The sequence below is a fragment of the Leptodactylus fuscus genome, chromosome 6 (assembly GCF_031893055.1).
Source record: "Leptodactylus fuscus isolate aLepFus1 chromosome 6, aLepFus1.hap2, whole genome shotgun sequence".
Taxonomy (NCBI): Eukaryota; Metazoa; Chordata; class Amphibia; order Anura; family Leptodactylidae; genus Leptodactylus; species Leptodactylus fuscus.
Genome location: NC_134270.1, coordinates 30,675,057 through 30,694,389, shown reverse-complemented (window position 1 = coordinate 30,694,389; position 19,333 = coordinate 30,675,057). Strand labels below are relative to the sequence as shown.

Genomic DNA, 19,333 nt, shown 5'->3' with positions numbered 1-19,333 from the left:
CTTCGCCGCAAAGGCTATTGCAGTCTGTGCCACCTTTCATGAACCAATAAGCTCAGCAGAGAAATCTTGCCAGGCTTCATATTGTAAAGCCTCGCACCAGGACCGGTGTGGATAATGGAATTCTGTTACTCGGTCTCATTTCTCTGCGATGTGATTATGTCCTGGGCTTGGATTAGGTCTGATTTAAGAAAGTGTTATGCAAAAAAAATACGGCATTCGAGTTTGTACATGGACTTCGGCGACTGAATGTACTTAGCCGCTGCGGTATCTTAGAGATGTTATGTAGTTGTGAATGGGATTTTTTAAAAGACCCCTTGAAAACTGTTTATGGCACATTTTAGGGTTTAGCGAACGTCTTCTACCATTTAAAGGCATATTTACCATAGCTACATATCATTACATATTCCCAAAGTTAAGGCTAAGGCCCCATGAAGTGGGCTGCAGTGAAAAAGTGCTGTGAGAAAAACCGCGGCAGAAACACATCATGGTTTTTTTCCACATTATACGTATATGGAAACCTCCAGCGTTTCCATAGGTATAATTAACATGGTGCGATTTCCAAAAACACCTTGGTTTTGGGGATTGTATTTCCTCTGTGCGTATTTTACAGCAACGTGTGGATGGGTTTCGCTAGAGATGGAATGCCTGTAGCTCTAACTTTTATTGGGCTACTAAGTTACTAGCAAAATTTATTAAAACTGGCGTTTTCTTATATCAGTCTTAAAAAAGTCCCTGACTGACGCAAGGTGCACCTCAATTGATAAGAGGCTCCGACCTCTTAATAAATCAGGTGAAGTCCCTTGCACCAGAATTAAATTTACAGCAGCTAAGAACTTGCATAAAGGTTAGGCCTCGTTTACATCTGCATTGGTATTCCGTCTGGGGGAGTCTGCATGAGGACCCCCCCCAAATGGAATACTAAACGCAATTGCAAGCGCTGTGCAGTGAAAGCACACGGATCCCATAGACTATAATGGGGTTCGTGTGCTTGCTGCCAGATCTCCGCAGGGATCATGTGGACAGGAAAGTAGTTCATAATCTACGCTGCGTGTGGGCAGCGTACGTCCAGCACACGGACCCCATTATAGTCTATGGGGTCCATGTGCTTTCACTGCACAGTGCTTGCAGTTGCGTTTGGTATTCCGTTCGGGTGGTCCCCATGCGGATTCCCTGAAGGGAACGAAGGGTAAGGCCCCACGTATGAGTTTTGGAAATCACAGTATCTCCGCTGTGCGTATTTTTCTGCAATATCTACCGTAGATAGGATTCTCTAGAATCCCATCCACTGTACATGGACTGTAAAAAAATATGGCTTGGGGCCCCAGTCTAACTTAGTTTTGTGGTGTGAATTGCAATAAATTTATCGTGCCAAGGTGTTTACTTTTTGTAAAAAGTCGTAAGCGAGGTGCACACCACTAAATGTGTCACATCTTTGTCGCAAGCAAGGAGCATACATCAAAGATGTTCCAAAATAATAATAACGTGGAGACCTGTGCATCGGAGATTAAAACCTGGATGTCTGGACCCAATGGTCATGTGAGTTGGGCTGTATCTACACATATACACTGTCTACCAATACGTATTTGGACACCTGTGGTAGAATAGAAAAACAACATTTATTCATATTCAATAGTTAGTAGAGCCTCCACGAGCTGCAATTACAACCTCAACCCTCTGGGGCGTGCTTGTATGTCGACTAGTGGTATTTTATTCCATTCCACTTGGAGAAGACAGGCACGTTTTTTTCACCAATTTTGGACAGCTGTTGCACCCCTTTGGTGATCCAACTCGATAGGGTTCAAGTCTGGGCTCTGGGCAGGCCAGTCCAGTCAGTTAACCTAATTGTCACTGTACCAAGCCATGGTAGACCTTGCTAGGTGACAGCTAGCGTTGTCATCCTGAAAGTAACATTGGTCCAACTCATAGAACCGCCATAATGTTGGAAGCACACTGTTATCTAAAAATAGTGCAATAGGCGTCGGCGTTGAGTTTACTATGCACTGGGACCAAGGCGTGACGGATATCACGACTGCAGATATCTTTATTTGCATGAATGTCCAAATATTTATCGGTAGACAGTGGCTGTATCAAAATAACACCCTAGTACACCATACTAAATTCCCTCTTTTGTGTTATCCCTATAACACTTCATTAGATATAGATTGCCCTTGTAGAAAGCGATTGTAAGCTTTTTGGGAACTCCTTTATAATCAATCTCCTGATATCTTCCATAAATAGCTCCAAAACCCCCAAAAAGGGCCAACGGGTGAAAACCAGCTGCGTATTAGACTCATTCATTAAAAAAATTTAGGTAATTAGCCTGCAACTGTCTAGCATATGGTGTGGTAGTGGCGGCCATAGTGGGAGACTGTACTGTAGGGCACTTCCAGCTGCAGAGATCTCTGCACAGACGTATTGTACCCTGCCAAAAGGCCCGGGAACAATTTTCAGACAGGTTTAATTCTGTAGACAGAACTGAAAGTCAATATTTCCTTTTTACATATTCTCCAGCTGCTCTCCAAGAACATAATAGAGTAACATTCGTCTGTTCCCTACAGGAAAAAAAATACTAATAGCAATTAACTGAACTGTAGCATGACTTTAGCAGCACAGTGTCATTGCGAGAGCCGGATAACTACCTGTAATGAATGGGAGCCCATTAGAGCGTCTTTGTTCCCCAAGTGTTTCAGATGTACTGAAGTCATACATACCATACAAACTGCACTTCCAGGAGATAAAAAGGGAGTTTTTCCTGGATAATTGACAAGTCGGACTTTTGCAAAAAAAAAAAAAAAAAAAACCTCATAGATTGAATTCTCCACGGGCACAATGACCTACTGATCCCCGGTCCAGCCTTGTAAGTTACATCGGAAAAATTCCAGCACCAATAGTAACAACTGGAGTATATTGGGAATTGCTAATTAATAATTACGTTTATATATGTTATGTAAGTCATTTTCTAGTTTTTTCTTTTTAGAATGTAGATTGTGAGACCCATATAGGGATCACAATGTACATTTTTTTTTTCCTATCAGAATGTCTTTGTAGAATGGGAGGAATTCCATGCAAACACGGGGAGAACATACAAACTCCTTGCACATGTTGTTCCTGGTGGGATTCGAACCCAGGACTCCAGCGCTGCAAGGCTGTAGTGCTAACCACTGAGCCACCGTGTTACCCCGTGTAAGTCATTTTCTGCAATTTTTTTCCTCAGTGCTTGCTCCTTGACTACTTTTTAGCTCAGTTCTATTAGGAAGAGCTTTGACTACTTCTCATCTACAGTGTCCACAGGGAGTCTTAGGTAGTCTAAGAAACACTCCGAGTCTCATCATTGGTTCAGGCTGCTCCTCTGTTTGGTTGCTGAGTAGAATCACATTCTTACTGGGAATACAGTCCATGGATGGTTGTTCCATGTAAAATCCTCTAATAAGACAAAAGGTTTAAAGGGATTGTCCAGAAACTACAGATCTCTGGCAGGAGGCTGGGGAAGGTGAAAAAAAAAAAATTCACCTTTTGCTGGCGCTTCAATGTTCCCGACCACTGTCTGGTCCAGTGGCACCCAGATTTCTGGCAGAAGTCCTTGCTGCACATGACCGCTGACGCCAATCAGTGAGTGACGATCCGTGTTCTTTCCAGTGACTTTTGACGCCATTGATTGGCATCAGCGGTCACGTGAGATCAGGATTTCTGCCACAACTAGCCCCCCAGTTGCCCCTGAACAGGACAGTGATGAGGGACACTGAAGAATCAAGGACAGGTAAGTATTTTTATACTTTTCATCTTCCCCAGCCTCCTGCCAGAGATCTGTAGTTCCTGGACAACCCCTTTAATCTCCATAGATGACAAGACTTCTTCACTGTAGGGACTGTGAATCCATGGAATAGCCTACCCTGAAGTGGTCACAGCAAAGGAAGCTTCAAAAATGGCCTACACTAGGTTCACACTAGGATCACCTCTCTGTTGCTTATGTCCATCGAACAATGGAGCCGGAGACCTCTTGGACAGGCACGATGTGAAAAAAAAACATGGCAGAAACATATTGCTTTTTTTTCCTAAATTTTTCATTGCAATTTTACAGAGTTTTCCTCTGAGGACTTTCTTCCCCAATATATCAATATGGAAAACACAGCTATTACACTACAGATTTTTTTCTGTAATGCATGGATGGGATTAACCAGAATCCGATCCACTTTGCAGGTTCTGTAAAAGATTACGTTTTCGCAACGTGGGGCTTCAGCCTAAAGTATGAAAAGTATCATATGTCCTATTAAAAATATGCAAATCTGTCTCCCAATATGTAAACAGGGATACAGTGCCTCTGTTATGCTGCCCTCTATGGGACGCACCCTGAACATCATGCCCGACTTTCCCAGAAGCCTTTACTGCATAATGCAGGGTTATAACCAAATCAATTTCTCAGCTACGGACGGCACTGTTCCTGTCTGGTTGGACTTCATCAGCGCAGCCTAGAGAGAACTGATTTGGTAGCGGTAAAGGCTTCTGGGAAAGTCGGGCATGATGTTCAGGGTGCTTCCCATAGAGGGCAGCATAACAGAGGCACTGTCTCCCTGTTTACATCTTAGGAGACAGATTTGCATATTCTTCCCATGGCTGTATAAGTCTCCACACACCTGAGAAGGTGGTCTCTCCCTAAGGAGTGACATTATCCCCATAATATGTCCTATTAAAACAGAATCAATGTTAAATATTCCTTCACTTAAGACTGAATCTACATACTGTATATGCTGCCTATATGCATTAGGACTATGATTGGAATATCATGAGCCCATAAGAAATACAGACCAACAGACCCTTACCATATACTGCTACCCCATGCAATGTGACACAAACCTATAATATCATAGGGGTTTCCATTTTATCCTTTGATCTATGGCAATAAAGGTAACACTAGATTAACACTTTTGTATTGTATAGTCAAATAATTTTAGTATTAAATTCTACTTGCACCAAATCCAAATATGAAGCCTGACCCAATATACGTGTATAAATGTGTCCCTTTATCTTATACTGGTAATGTATTAGATGAGGAGAGTGCCAGGACCTGGAGCCAACCAGAAGGTGTTCATTGCATTGCTTTCTATGCATCCATCATAGTCACAGAATGCCGGCTTATTATGAAGCACATATGGCACACCCCCACCTGTTCCTATTTTTTACAGATTCCTACTCCTGTCCTTCTTGCGGCTCTGATAGATGGATGTGCATAGACGAATGTGACCTGTGATCTTGGAATATCCTACACATTGTTACGTTCTAATAATATACTATATTGCATTATCTTACACGCCTGGCTATGCGCAGGCTCTTGGAAAGTGTGCATATGGACCAAGAGACGGCTACTGCGTCAACTAGGAACAGAAATAGACTTTACAAAACACAACTAAAAATATCTTCAGGTGGGAAGAAAATGTTCCAGGTAGTCTATGCAATTGTGAACATAAACGCTGTGGTAGCATATGTGCCCGGACTTACTATACTTAAATTTAGGACAGAAAAAAATAGAAAAGATTGTCAAAAATAAGAGAGTGAATTAGCATTTTTTCAAGTTGTTACAGCAAAGGAAGAACATGGTGCTGGATTCATACAGATATTGTTCTGATCTGGATGTCTTGGAAATATTGTGTATTGGTTTGACTAAAGCTATTATATGTGACATAGAGACTGGTGCGTGACAGCTCGACCCCATATGGAAACTGTTCAACCTGTTTAAGTCTGGGCATTAGAGAAAATGGCTAAGCGTGGTTTCCCCGCATGCATCATTGAGTATCCCGGCAGGTCAGAATTTCTAATAAAAGTATGTCTGACACATACACTTCATACTCTGAAGCCGGACATACACGTACATAGCTGTGTAGCCAACAAGTATTCCCCTAATGCCTCTATACACATACTTGCTGTATTCAGCCAAGTGAACACATGTACCCAATAGGAAGAGGGGAACAAGCCACCGCCGGTCACGTCTGACGTAGTGTATCTTCTATGGATGGATCAGTCATATTGAAATCCCAGAACCTAACTTGTCTTTCCCCGACATGGCATTAAGGGTAAGTTCACACAGTGTATTTTGGTCCGGAACCTGAGGCGGAAGCCGCCTCAGGTTCCGGGCCAAAATATGGGTAGCTGCAACTGGATGCTGCTGCAGTGCACTGGCATCCAGTCGCGCGCTCCACTCCGGATCAGGCCCAATGAATGGGCCTAGTCGGGAGGGAGTGTCTTCAGGCGGATGTCGCGAGGCGAATCCGCCTCAAAGAATGAGCATATCGCTTCTTTTTTCCAGGAGCCGGAAGAAACAGCTCCCGGAAAAAAAGAACTGACCGGGTCCCATTTCAATGGGAGCCGTCTTTTTGGTCCGGATTTTGAGGCCTGACCAAATCCTGACCAAAAAACCCCATGTGAACTTACTCTAAGAGAAACTCAAGACACCATCATACACATTAGATGGCCGTCTGATCCTGCTAAAATCAGTGGGTTGGGGCGATATTCATCTAATGTGCATCAGGCTGCGGTCATGTTAGCGTTCGGTGACCATATGGGGACTCCATCCCCATTTCCGCTTAAAATAGGTGAAAACCACATGGAAACCAGGTGAACTCCATTATAATCTAAGGGGTTCAAGGGTTTCCGCAGGTAGTCGCGTTTTAATTGGATAGGGTTTCCTCTTTTCAGGTCACCAAGCAGACCCAAACAATGAAAACCTGAACCCTAGTGTGAACCTAGTGTCAGTCAACGGAACAAGAAACATGAGATACCTGTCCATTGTACTACAGGAGAGCATAACGTCATACTTTTGGAGCAATAATCTCCGCACAATATGACAACACAGGGAGCTCCTAAGGTTTTACGTCAGACAGGTGTAAATAAATCCTTAGACATCAAGCACACCCTGGGCTAGTCCATGCTGCAAACAATCAGCAGGATAGCACTAGCAGTTACCACAGTAGTATGCATGGGTCCATTAAAATGAATGAGTAGTGTGCTATGGAGGAAAAAAACAGAATAGTGCACTGACATTGCACACGGTCATGTGTATGAGGCTTTACTCTGAGGTTACACTCATGGACACTGCTTTAGGGACATTATTATAATGCATTTGCTTATACTGCTTGCATTGGATATATACAGCACATGCCTCCTTGGACTTTCTATCGATTTCACTATATTTTAGAAAGCTATTTTCTACAAGCCCACAAGAATTCATTTCTCCAGCTATATTATACCATACACAATGCTACAATACACCAGACTAGCCATCCAAGTATAGACATGCATGCTGACCAATTTAGCCGAGGGAAGGGGGTTATAGGGAGGGGTCTTCTCTCAGCTTAGCCTTCTGCAAGCCGACTGTGTTTGCTTGGTATAAACTCTGATTTGTAGAAGAGGATTTTAAGAGGATTTTTTTTTTTTTTTGCAATGCACCAATACATAAACAGGCAACAAGCACAGAACGAATCAGCACAAACAAGTGGATTAAGGAAGGAGCGAAAAGGTTGGTGGAAGCCCAAACTGCACCAGTGCAGACGCCTGGAAGCAAGCTCAGGAAAGCAGAGGGATTTCCATCCATACATTAATTAATGAGAGCAAGCTGTGGATGGAGAAGAGTTGGGAGGAGAAATGAGTGTCTGGAGGGAGACATGGTTCAGGCGGCAGACCTCAGACTGAAGACCTCACAGACACTGAGAAGAAAGCAACCAAGGGTCATCCATCCTTACTCCACAGAGCCTCGGCTGAAAAGAAATACAAGAAATACAAGGAGAGGGGAGAAAATAATGTCTTAGATTGAGCAGAAGGTCAGCCAATTATGAGGGGGAGCATCCAAAGCAATACCCTGTGTCTATAAGCTCCTACCAAGCCCCCTCCCCATGTATTCAAGGAAGAGTAACAGCTGCGGGTTCTCCTTGGACAGCATTAAGAAAAATGGCAGCCAAAATTCTGAAAATAGGGAAACAAAAAGGAGCATATATCCATTGTAGCAAAGGGAGAGAACAGGATAAGGCTTCATTAGCAAAGTTAACACCATATTGTTTTGTCTGAAACCCTCTGTTGGTTCCGAACCTTATCTGGTCACCAGCTGAAATATACCCACTTCTCTATGAGGGAGAGACAGAGACAGAGAGAAGAAAGCAAGACATTAGGAAGGACGAGAGAAGATACACATATCAATATGTTTTCTTGGCGTTGCACAGGAAAAGGTCAAGGAACATTGACATAAGTGGCAGGATGCGGAATCTTAATGGAGATGGAGATATGTAAGAGGGCACACATGGACAAGCAAAGGAAATGAAGAGCACCCCCCACTTAGTCCTAAAACTTTCCCTCCCTCCAACCCCTTTATGAATGCTTATTGCAGCTGTTTGGTAACGGATACAAAAGAACACGACAGAGATTAGGAACCCTTACCTTCAGATTTGGAACGTACATAGTGAGGATCTCATACATAACATATTAGAGCTGGGCAGGGGCTTGTACTCACCGCATGGACCTTTGTGTTTCATTGGAATGGCTGTTTTCTGGATGCACTCAGCTTTTTGCCTCTCGCAATCATTGGCATAAGTGCGGCTGTCCCGGCCGCAGACAGGCTTGTAGGCGCCGTCACAAGTAATGCGGTCACAGGAGCAGCGGGTGAGTCCTCGACGATTAAGGCACACAGCATTGTGCTTACATTCATCCTTGCACTTATCTAACAAAGAGAAAAAGTGTTACACATATAAGTGGTCCATAATGGCTGCATCAGAAATGGATTCACCTTCCTTTATCAACTTTTTTGTATATAATATGATATCCTAGCCGTGAATGCATATCCACACTCATGCTGCTGCTCCATTCAAAGCCTATGGGACTGATGAAGACAGACAAGTGCATGGGGACATGGGACCATTCTCGAGATCGGTTGTGGGATCTCCAGCTGTCAACCTGTCCTGTGGATAGGTGATAAGTTGCTATGATAGGAAAACCCCTTTAAGCCCACCATCATTCTTGTGAGGATCCAGATTTAGGTCTGTACGTCTCAAAGAATGTTGATAATGTTGAGGCCTTGAATAGAAAGAATCACGAGCCAAGGGTTATTCTTCTCTACCAGACACAATTATTTAAGAATGAAGTAGACTATACTGTAGTTTGATGTTAGAGGGGATATCCACCTTGGACAATCCCTTTAATGTTTGAAGAATTCCCAATGATAAGCGGATCACAGGGGGTTCAGATGTTGGGAACTCCAATAATCAACTGTAATCTGTAGGAGAACCTGGTGGGAAGTGTTCATTTCTCCTAAAGTGCCAAGAAAAGTATAGCCATTATAGTCATAATCTGAATCATGTCAACATCTGGTGTGACCAGAGGTGGAGTCCTGGACGTAATGATATGGTCTCAACGTCATCCAGTCTGTCTGGGATTACATGAATAGACAGAAGGATTGGAGCTAACCGAGATCCACAGAAGATCTGTGCTTAGTTCTGCAAGATGGCGGGAACAACTTCCCTGCTGAGTTCCTTCAAAAACTGTCTGCAAGTACCGAGAAGAATTAATGGAAGGCAAAGGGCAAAGGTCACACCAAATATTGATGGGCAAATAAGCATTTTTAGTTTACACTATTTGTTTCCACACCTGTGCAATATATATATATATATATATATATATATATATTTATTTAGGTATTGAATGACGTAGCAATATAAAATGCTTTAGTCGCGTGAAGTAAATTGTTCACTTCTGCTGTAAATGTTGGCGATAGTATACGGTATTCTAACTATGTAAGCTAACTGCGAAGCTAAGCGTGCTTGATACTCATTTTGGTGCTAATTATTGCACTAGGGGTTATACAAGTCATTTCTGCATATTTCTATATCTGAATGAGGTTTAGATAGTCCATAAGAGGGTCTGCACTGAACAATGCCCTGTATTGTTTGCCGATGCTTTGCATCCTTTTATTTGGAATCTCTAAAAGCACACTTAGTGTGACACAAATCGATGGTAAAGTGCCAACACAGACTTCCATTTAAATGTTTCCCAACCGCATAAGTGTCATTTCACTCTAAGAACACTTTCTTTGTGCTAGGAACGCTTCTATTCAGACCGTGACAGTGTCAGGAAGATATTGATTTACTGGTTCAGACTGCAGCGTTGTATAGACTTGTGTGCTATATTGTGTAACAAAGAATGGCACCATCTTCCCATGTGTGTCCAAAAAATGTGCCTGGCACTGCACCCTGGGTAACTGCATTAAGAGTCTAATTAATGAAACTTACAAAAAATGCATTACAAATTTTTAAAAACAACCCTATAAACTGTGAATAGAAATGTCAACATGTGTATAAACATCTCTGATCAGGGGTCATAAACTAAAGAACTGTGCCTTGTATTTGATGGTATCCCTGCTGTCATCTGGCATGCAACTATAGTGGTCCCTGAAGTCCCAATGGCCTCGGGATACAATATGGGGTTCCAACAAATCATCATGGTCACTTCACTGGTCAGACCCCTTGTATTAGTGAAGTCTATGCATGAATTGCGCCTCCCTACAGTATAATGCATTTACCTGTGCCAGGATTAGCTACTCCCTTGGATACGTATTGTATACTTCTTAGGAGGACCCTGATAAAGCTCCTATCACCATAACTTCCAGGAGCCTTTTTGACTTTTACGTGTAAGGATTTGCTATATCTATATTATTAAACTAGTAATGCTTTTTCTTTGTCATTTTTTCATACTTTGGTGATATTTCACAGACTTCAGAGCCCATTACTACTTTTCGATAGAGCTATGATCTCAACGGTTGCAATGGTATAACTCATAATGGTCTTCCTGGAACCAATTAATATTGTAGCCTGAGGGACCGCTATACACTGGATCTCGCTCACTGATCTCCATATCTCCAATAAACTAAAGCTGTCCACTTTATACAACTAAATTTCCCAATTCCATAATATATACAATATATTACAATTTAAAGACTATAAGGACTTGTTAAACTCCAAACTCTGCAGCCAGAGACACCATCATACACACGGGTGAAGTTTATTAAGCCTGGCATTTCCTGTGCCAGTCATAATCGATTCTGCTGATGGTGCGAGATATACATGTATATCTGAGTTATTAAAGGGGTAATCCAGGACTGTGATATTGACTGTTGTGGCCGTTTCCCTATTTACCAAGCATAGTACCGTTCTTTATATAGTGGTTGTGCTTGGTATTGCAGCTCATCTGCATTCATTTAAATGGAACAGAGTTGCAACAAGGTCATGTGACCAATGTACATGAGAGGAGAAAGTGGAGTTCAATACCATAGTCCTGGAAAACCCCTTTAAGAGGTCCCAGACTCCTGTGTGCCAGAATCAAAATCTACGCCAGTCTGAGACTGATGTAGATTTGTGCACTTCTATTTTGTATCCCTGACCTGTCTTGGTCCCTACTGGCTTTCAGAAAACATGGTAAGAGGGGGCAGATGGGAATAAATGTGGCCAAAGATTTGTCATATTTATGTCCATCTCCTGTAAATTCCCCCAATATGTAGGCAATCTGTCCGACTGAAATCATCATCTGGCATTTATTCAATGTGGCCACTTACCCTGAGCCTGGCACTGCCCTGATCTCACTTTCATCAGTTCTATTCCTCGAATGCTTCCATTCCTGGTCATCATGCACTCATTGTCGTAAGTCACTCCATCATCAGCGCACACAGGTTCTCGCCGGGCCGGACAGCTCTCTGGCCGTGAGAGCATTTCCACTTTGCGCGTGCGTGGGTTTACCCTGCACACTCGATTCATGTCATTTAGGGCATTCTTACAAGGGTCTAGAAATACAAAGAACATGTTAGCAGCTCATTCACACTATGAGTTTTTGTTTCACTGCTTAAAGGGATTCTAGCATTATAATTGTATTTTTTCTGTTTACCACGTAGGAATAGCCTTAAGAAAGGCTATTCTTCTCCTACCATTAGTTGTCTTCTTCGGGCCGCTGTTCGGTAGAAATCCCGGTTTTCTCCGTTATGCAAATGAGTTTTCTCACAGCACTGGGGGCGGTCCCCAGCACTCAAACAGCGCTGGAGGCATCCCCAATGCTGCGAGAGAACTCTACAGCGTGGCCTCCATCTTCTTCAGGAAGGGGCTCTCTTCACGTCTTCTTCCGGCGCTGGGTTCAAACTTCTAGGCCTCGGGTCTAGGGCAAAGCCAACTGCGCATTCCCGCCGGCCAAAACAAAATGGCAGCTTACACAGTAAGTGTAAGCGGCCATTTTCTTGTGGCCGACGGGCACGCATAGTTTCAACCCAGCGCCAGAAGAAGAAGCACAGAGAGGCCGTTCCCGATGAATATAGAGGCGGTGCTGGAGAGTTTGTATACCGACGAAAACCGGGATTTCTACCGAACGGCGGCGCGGAGAAGACATCTGAAGGTAGAAGAATAGCCTTTCTTAAGGCGATTTGATAGGTAGAAAAAATACAATTTTAATGATAGAATTCCTTTAAACTCGAGACCTGGCACTGCGTCGCAGTTTTTGTCATAAACCACAATGTAGATGTGAACAGAGCCTGAAAGAGATACAGAAAATTCCAATAGTTCCACGCCCCATAATTCTGGTATGTTATATTGTAATAAAAGGTCTGAACATGCATTTTGCAGTCAGCACTGGACTATTGGAATTTTACTGTATTTTTTCATCAGAATATTTTGCAGTATTTGCCTGTGATTGAGGATGAAACCAGATTTTTCTGACCCAGTTACCCATAAGTATATTTAGCTTACAATGGCTCGGTGTATGTCTTCGATATTAATCTAGATAAACAATACACACACTCTGAAAGATGAAATTCACTACAAAGTATATTGGTATAACTGTCTTGAGGGAATATAAGCAAAAAATAGCCACTAAATGAGATACAGTGAATTCACTCGGAGCAGACGCTTGGCTTGTCCCAGCTGAAATCCATCACTTGTAAGCAATTTGCCAATTATTTCTTCTTTTATTAGTCTGTTCCATTCAGACTTCTACTTCACAGGAAGGCTATAGTGCTTATTGTCATATGATGCCATACATATCCCCAGCTATGTACATGAATGCGTACATCTCTGTGTCACGTCCGGATACAAAGGTTATTTGCCGGTGCCCTCTGCCGCTACAATGGCTCCCGTGTGCCTTTGTATATTGTGTATTATTACGGAGTCTGGTAATTGCTCTATATTTATTATTATTTATCACAATAATAGTACATGGGTTTTAATGAAGCTGGGATTTAGGGATCCCTGTTCTCTACTTGACTCGGGTCTCTTTGCCTCTATTCCTGAGTAGATTGTTACTATTATGAATCTTTGCTCTTAAAGGAGAGATTTTGCCTTAATTATACGAACATTTCATTATATAAATGACAAAACTACTTGTAGAGATGAACGAAAAGAACAGCTTAAAACGGTTACCCCAGAATCATCTCTTAGAGACTCTTAACAGCTGTTTTTAAGTCATTGGAAGTCATTTTTTAAGCTTGCATTTGCAGCTGCTAATTTGTATTGCTGAGGTCTGCTCAGGGCTGAGTCAGTCTCCTTCCCCCTCTGGCAAATGACAATGCAGTCCCAATCACACCCCTACTGAGGTGACATTTTCAGATCCTTCTCTGACAAGCCAGGCAGAAAGCTATTCTTATTGGCTGAACAGAGAATCATTATAGAGAGAACTGGGCATAAGGAGAGTGAGAGAGAGCATGTGTGTCCTGTCCAACCGGGTTGCAATTCATTTAAAGGACACCCCTTTAAAGAGGACCTTTCACCATCTCCACCAATTCAAGTTCTTAGCATCTGTTAATAGCTGCAGTTTTGCTGATTCCAGCACAGTTGGATTTTTTTTCTCTAGCCTCCAGCAATCCTGAGCAGCAAGTGAAGGTAGTTTTGATGCCTACTCTATAGACGCTATAATGTCAGAACTGCAGTGTCAGGCAGGGGGCGTGATTCACAGCTCCAATCAGAGACAGCCAATGTCAGGGCTCAGAATCATGCCCCCGTTGGCTGCGCCTGCCTGACACCGCCCTCCTGACAGTACAGAGCCTAAATAGCATCAGTAACCAAAATTGACAGCAATGATTACTTGGGAACAGTGGGGGCTAGAGAAAAAATTCCAACTGTGCTGGAATCAGCGGAGAAGCAGCTGATGAACTGATAAAGAGCTGGACTTGTTGGAAGTGGTAAAAGGTCCTCTTTATGGTTATTACAGCATCTGGCATTTTACTCTTCTGTGTATAATATATGCAACTGGCTAAGCAAGAAGAATTGTTTGGTTCCTTTAAGTGGTTTTGTCCTCACCCACTCTAAAATCAATATAGTTATAGAACAATGCATTGTGTACTTAGACATGATGAATTTTACATACATGAATTAAATAGACGTTATAAATCAACTGAAGCTAACAATATTCTATATATCTGTTGAAAGGGCTAATATGATCCCAGTCTTTGAAGAGGACTTTTCACCATCGGGGCACATGTGGTGTAATACACCGCTAGAAAGGATTTCACGTTCTGTGCCCCCAGTGAAGAGCTATCAGTTCCACACAGTAGTGTCTATAGTGCTGTACTGTGAGAGCGGAGAGGAACGCCCCCCTCCCCTCCTGATAGTACTCGTCCATAGATGTGCACTGGAGGACGTTCCTTACTGCTCAGCATCATGGCTGGGGGGTAAACAATGCCCCCTCTCACAATACAGTGTAATAGACGCTATTGTGAGGAAGGGCGTTCCTGACTGACTGTCAGAAACACCCTTCTGATGGTGAAGAGCTACGGTACCAGGACCGATAGCTCGTCACTGGGGGCACGGAACGTGAAAGCCGACAGTGCGCTGAATTCAGTGCACAGTCGGCTTTCTAGCGGTGTATTACACCACATGTGCCCCAGATGGTGAAAGGTCCTCTTTAAGTGTTTAGCAGCCAAAAAAACCACTAGTAAGTCTAAGCTATTTGTATAGGTAAAGCTATGAATAATGTCAGACAATTATAGATGTAGTTATAATACCACTCACCACATGACCCCTCAAACTTTTTATAGAGGTTTTCCTGATTGTCACAGGCCTGCTTGTTCAGGGCGCACTCGTTCCGGTAGTCTTTTCCATCACTGCCACAGACCACATTCTCCGGCATGCCAGCACAGGTGGTTGGGCAGACACACTTTGCGGTTTGTCCATCTGCCGAGCGTACGCAGGTGCTTCCATAGCTGCAGGACACAGATGAACAAGGGTCCCTGGAACCTGCAAAAGTGAAAATAGAGAACCGCAGTTAGTACATGACACTGCAATCCTAATTGTATTAACACTATATCAAGGCATAGTATATAGTCCTACTGTACTGCTCCCAGGTCATCGGATCAAATCCAGTCTCCAACATTTCAGAAATACCTATGTTAATAAAATTAACCCTAGTGTATGTGCTCGTTGCAAGGAAATTAGATTGTGAGCCCCACTGGGGACAAGCACTGATGTGAGCAAATACATAATGCATATTGCAGAAACCCCAGGGATGAGTGCCAATGCAATCAGAGGCCATTGACAATGAGAATCACAGCCTTTTAATCAGTGAGGTGAGGTGCGGGGACGCGTTTCACATCACAGGATCACTGCTGGGAAATCACTGGGGCTTTAGGCTAGTAGAAGATGGAGATAAGAGGCTGGAAACTGCAACGGCCACCCAGGAGCAGTTTCCACTCTGCCTATAGACTATTTGTACAAATGACATTAGAAGTGAAAGGTTTATCACGATCCAGCAAGAGGATGGACGTGAGTGTCAATCTATGAGTTTAATGGAGATTTCCAATCTGCTCGAAGAGCCTCTCTATGTAGACAAATATGGCAATTCCGATTTTTCGGGATTTTTGGACTGATCTCTATCAATGGATTTGAAATAATCCATTCTAAAATTCTTAGTCACAATCCCCTGTGGGATTTGGTTTTCTGAATTTAGACGTCAACACCCTATGAGTTTTTACACCTTCGCCAATTAATAGACACTTCCTTTGTGAGGGAGGATGGTACATGGAGATAGTGTGACTCTATTCGCAGCAGTTTCTTGCAGGCTGACTTCATACGTGGGAGGATGAGGGCAGCGAGGATCACCATAACAAACCTCAGAGGCGTCAAACAAAAAGGTGCTGTTAATTCGCATAAAAAATTAAGGTCTTATTTTCTCAGTGCAAAACTGTTATTGGCAGCCTGATGATAAAGTGGAATTACTCACAAAGTGTAAAGGTGGCCGAGAACATTACTGCAAATCAAACTGGATAATTACCATTAAAACAATTATTCATCATCGTCTGGAAAGATGTCGACCTGAAATTTTTGCTCAAACAATTTTTCCAAGAAAGTCTTTACCCGAAAAGATTGTTTGTCCTTAGCTGGACGTCATGCGCGTGTACTGTGTGGCCAATATGGACAACAGTGTATGACTATGTTGGCGGAATGATCATTCATTGAATGGCTGATCTATCAAACTACCTATAATTTGTATAGCCTTAAAGAGGACCTTTCATGGGTTTGGTCACATGCGGTTTTATATACCACTGGAAAGGCGGCAGTGTGCTGAATTCAGTGCACTATCGGCTTTCACGTTCTGTGCCCCCGGTGAAGAGCTATCGGTGCGGGTACTGTAACTCTTCACCGTCAGAAGGGCATTCCTGACAGTCAGTCAGGAACGCCCTTCCTCACAGCAGCGCCTATAGCGTAGTACTGTGAGACCGGGAAGGAACGCCCCCTCCCCTCCTGATAGTATTCGTCCATAGATGAGCACTGGGGGGGGGGGGGGGGCGTTCCTCCCCGTTTCACAGTACAGCGTTATAGGTGCTGTCGTGAGGAAGTGCGTTCCTGACAGATTGTCAGGAATGCCCTTCTGACGGGGGAGGAGCTACGGTGCTGGCATCGATAGCTCTTCACCTGGGGAACAGATCCTGAAAGCCGACAGTGCGCTGAATTCAGCGCACTGTCGGCTTCCCAGCGGTATATAAAACTGCATGTCCCCAAACTCATGAAAGGTCCTCTTTAAATGGGTTTTCCAGATTCTAATGCATGTTTTATACTCAAATAGTATCTGATATGGAGTCCCGGGTTTGAATCCTGCCAAGGACAACATCTGCAAGGAGTTTGTATGTTCTCCCCGTGTTTGCGTGGGTTTCCTCCGGGTACTCCGGTTTCCTCCCACACACCAAAGACATACTGATAGGGAATTTAGATTGTGATCCCTATATGGGACAGTGACTGTCTGTAAAGCGCTGCGGAATATGATGGCGCTATATAAGTAAGCATAATAATAAATAAATAAATATGTGGGGTCCAACACCTAGACCCCACATAGATCAGCCGTAGCGCCTTGGAACTGCAGCTCTGCTCCTATAACTGTTACTGTTCTCCATCCACTGCAGCCTCTTCTGGTGCCCAGACACTCCTAGAACAGCTGATCTGAGCAGGTTCCGAGTTGTAGTTGCATTGTTTCAATACAAGACTAGAATGGCGGTCTAACCCCAGTGGGTACCTTTGCATATCATCATGCTATGTCTTTGCTACTGGAAACACAAAGCATCACAGCACATGAAATCACTGAATACCAACAGTGGAGAATGGGGCAAGTGGGCTGACCAAGTCATCTGGCTGCGTAACCAATAACTTATATTTGTCAAAGGCTAATTCACTTTGCACTGTAATTTTATGCTTCAGGGCTTACATGAACATGCCAACTATAATGGTCTATTTCACAAGGAAAACTCCAATTACACCCACAATGACTTACAATAAAAGGTCACTAACTGAGTATAAGTGAAAAACTTGCTACAGTATAAGATACCGTGACTCTAGAAATAGTCTCTCAAAATGTTGATGCCTCCGGCCCAGGATTTTTATAAACAGAGTCAGGAATAGGTTGATATTTTAATACATCCCAACCATTACAGTTTCATAGCATTGCAAATACTAGGTAGGACAATGTTGTATTGCCCAAAGTTAACTTGGAACCTGAATATGGAGTTTGGTGGACATGGATGGACTGGACCACTTGAGTCTGGATGCAGATTGCTTAGTGATATTAAGGAGTTATGAAGCTAATCAGAGCCTAGTCCAGGGGTCGGCAACCTTCGGCACTCCAGCTGTTGTAAAACTACAACTCCCAGCATACATACTTGCTCTGATGCTCTCGAAGCTCCCATGGAAGTGAATAGAGCATGTTGGGAGTTGTAGTTTTACAGCATCTGGAGTGCCCAAGGTTGCTGACCCCTGGCCTAGTCAGAGGAGGCTTGCCAATACAGTACAGAAACATTAACACTATTTATCTGGTCGGGGATTTGTATTGATAAGACACAGTGCATAATGCATCTCCCCTGGAGCTATGGAAGAGCAGGAAGCTCTTATTTTATGGATCCCACCTGGACTTTTCAAGTGCAATAGAAATTTAGAAGTGCGTAGGAAGCAACTCGTTCATTGAATATGTAATGGAGATACTGCATTGGTGAGATATGAAAAAGAAAAACATATTTTATACATTAAAACTAGAATCTGTATAACTAAAAGGAAAGGGCATGTGTTATACATTTGCTGAGGGAAATGCAAAGTGCCTATGTATTGTGCATTATTATCAAGCATCGGTATAAGCAAGGGATCGGGAAGCCGTGCAGTGCAGCTCTGACAAAGCTACTGCATGGGCAGTAAAGAGTAAGACTGCACATTATAGTATATGTATGGCCAGGGAGCTATATAATTCAGAAAGGAAAGAGGCCATTTATTATATATCCCATTAGAGAGATGTAAAAAGAAGGAGGAGGGAGAAGAGGCAATGTATAACATAGCTAATCACAGGACTGTGCGGCAAGAGTGGATCATGTATCTGATCCAACTACTATATAGATGCTTATTATACATCTTCCGGGAGTATTGCTGGCACTAGTACTGCAGCTGAAGATGTGCAAATCATATATGAACAAGGGTGAAGAAATACAATGCAATGTAGAAAGCACAAACCACTGGTGTCTTACCGCAAGGTCCTTTGCTGATGACTTTAATCCTCCTTTGCTGGTTGCATTGGGCTCTTTCAAGTTCACACTCATTGCTGTAGGTGGAGTAGTCGGAGCCACAGACAGGGGCTACCAACGATGGGCAAGCGGTCTTTTTGCAGACGCAGGTTGCCTGAGATGAACTGGTCTGGCTCTTCTCACACACTGCACCAAAACCACAGAGCATTCCACGGCATGCTAGAACAGAGAAAGGTACATTTTAGAACAATGGGGGTTATAACTAGCCACAAAACCAATGAGACTAGTCAGATTAACAATATATACATTTAGGGTTGGCATTATACCATATGATTGGCACAA

The 19,333-nt window shown here is 43.1% G+C and overlaps 1 protein-coding gene across 2 annotated transcripts in view; it reads right to left on the bottom strand.

Annotated features, from left to right (window-relative positions):
- AGRN (agrin) overlaps positions 1-19,333 on the bottom strand; it is a 428,413-nt gene that overhangs the window by 134,658 nt on the left and 274,422 nt on the right. For both annotated transcript variants that reach the window (XM_075279649.1, XM_075279650.1), the window contains 4 exons: positions 18,995-19,210; positions 15,012-15,236; positions 11,582-11,806; positions 8,492-8,698 (listed from right to left, as the gene is read on the bottom strand). In XM_075279649.1, the coding sequence (XP_075135750.1) occupies positions 8,492-8,698; positions 11,582-11,806; positions 15,012-15,236; positions 18,995-19,210 (873 nt within the window). The remainder of the gene's footprint in view (positions 1-8,491; positions 8,699-11,581; positions 11,807-15,011; positions 15,237-18,994; positions 19,211-19,333) is intronic.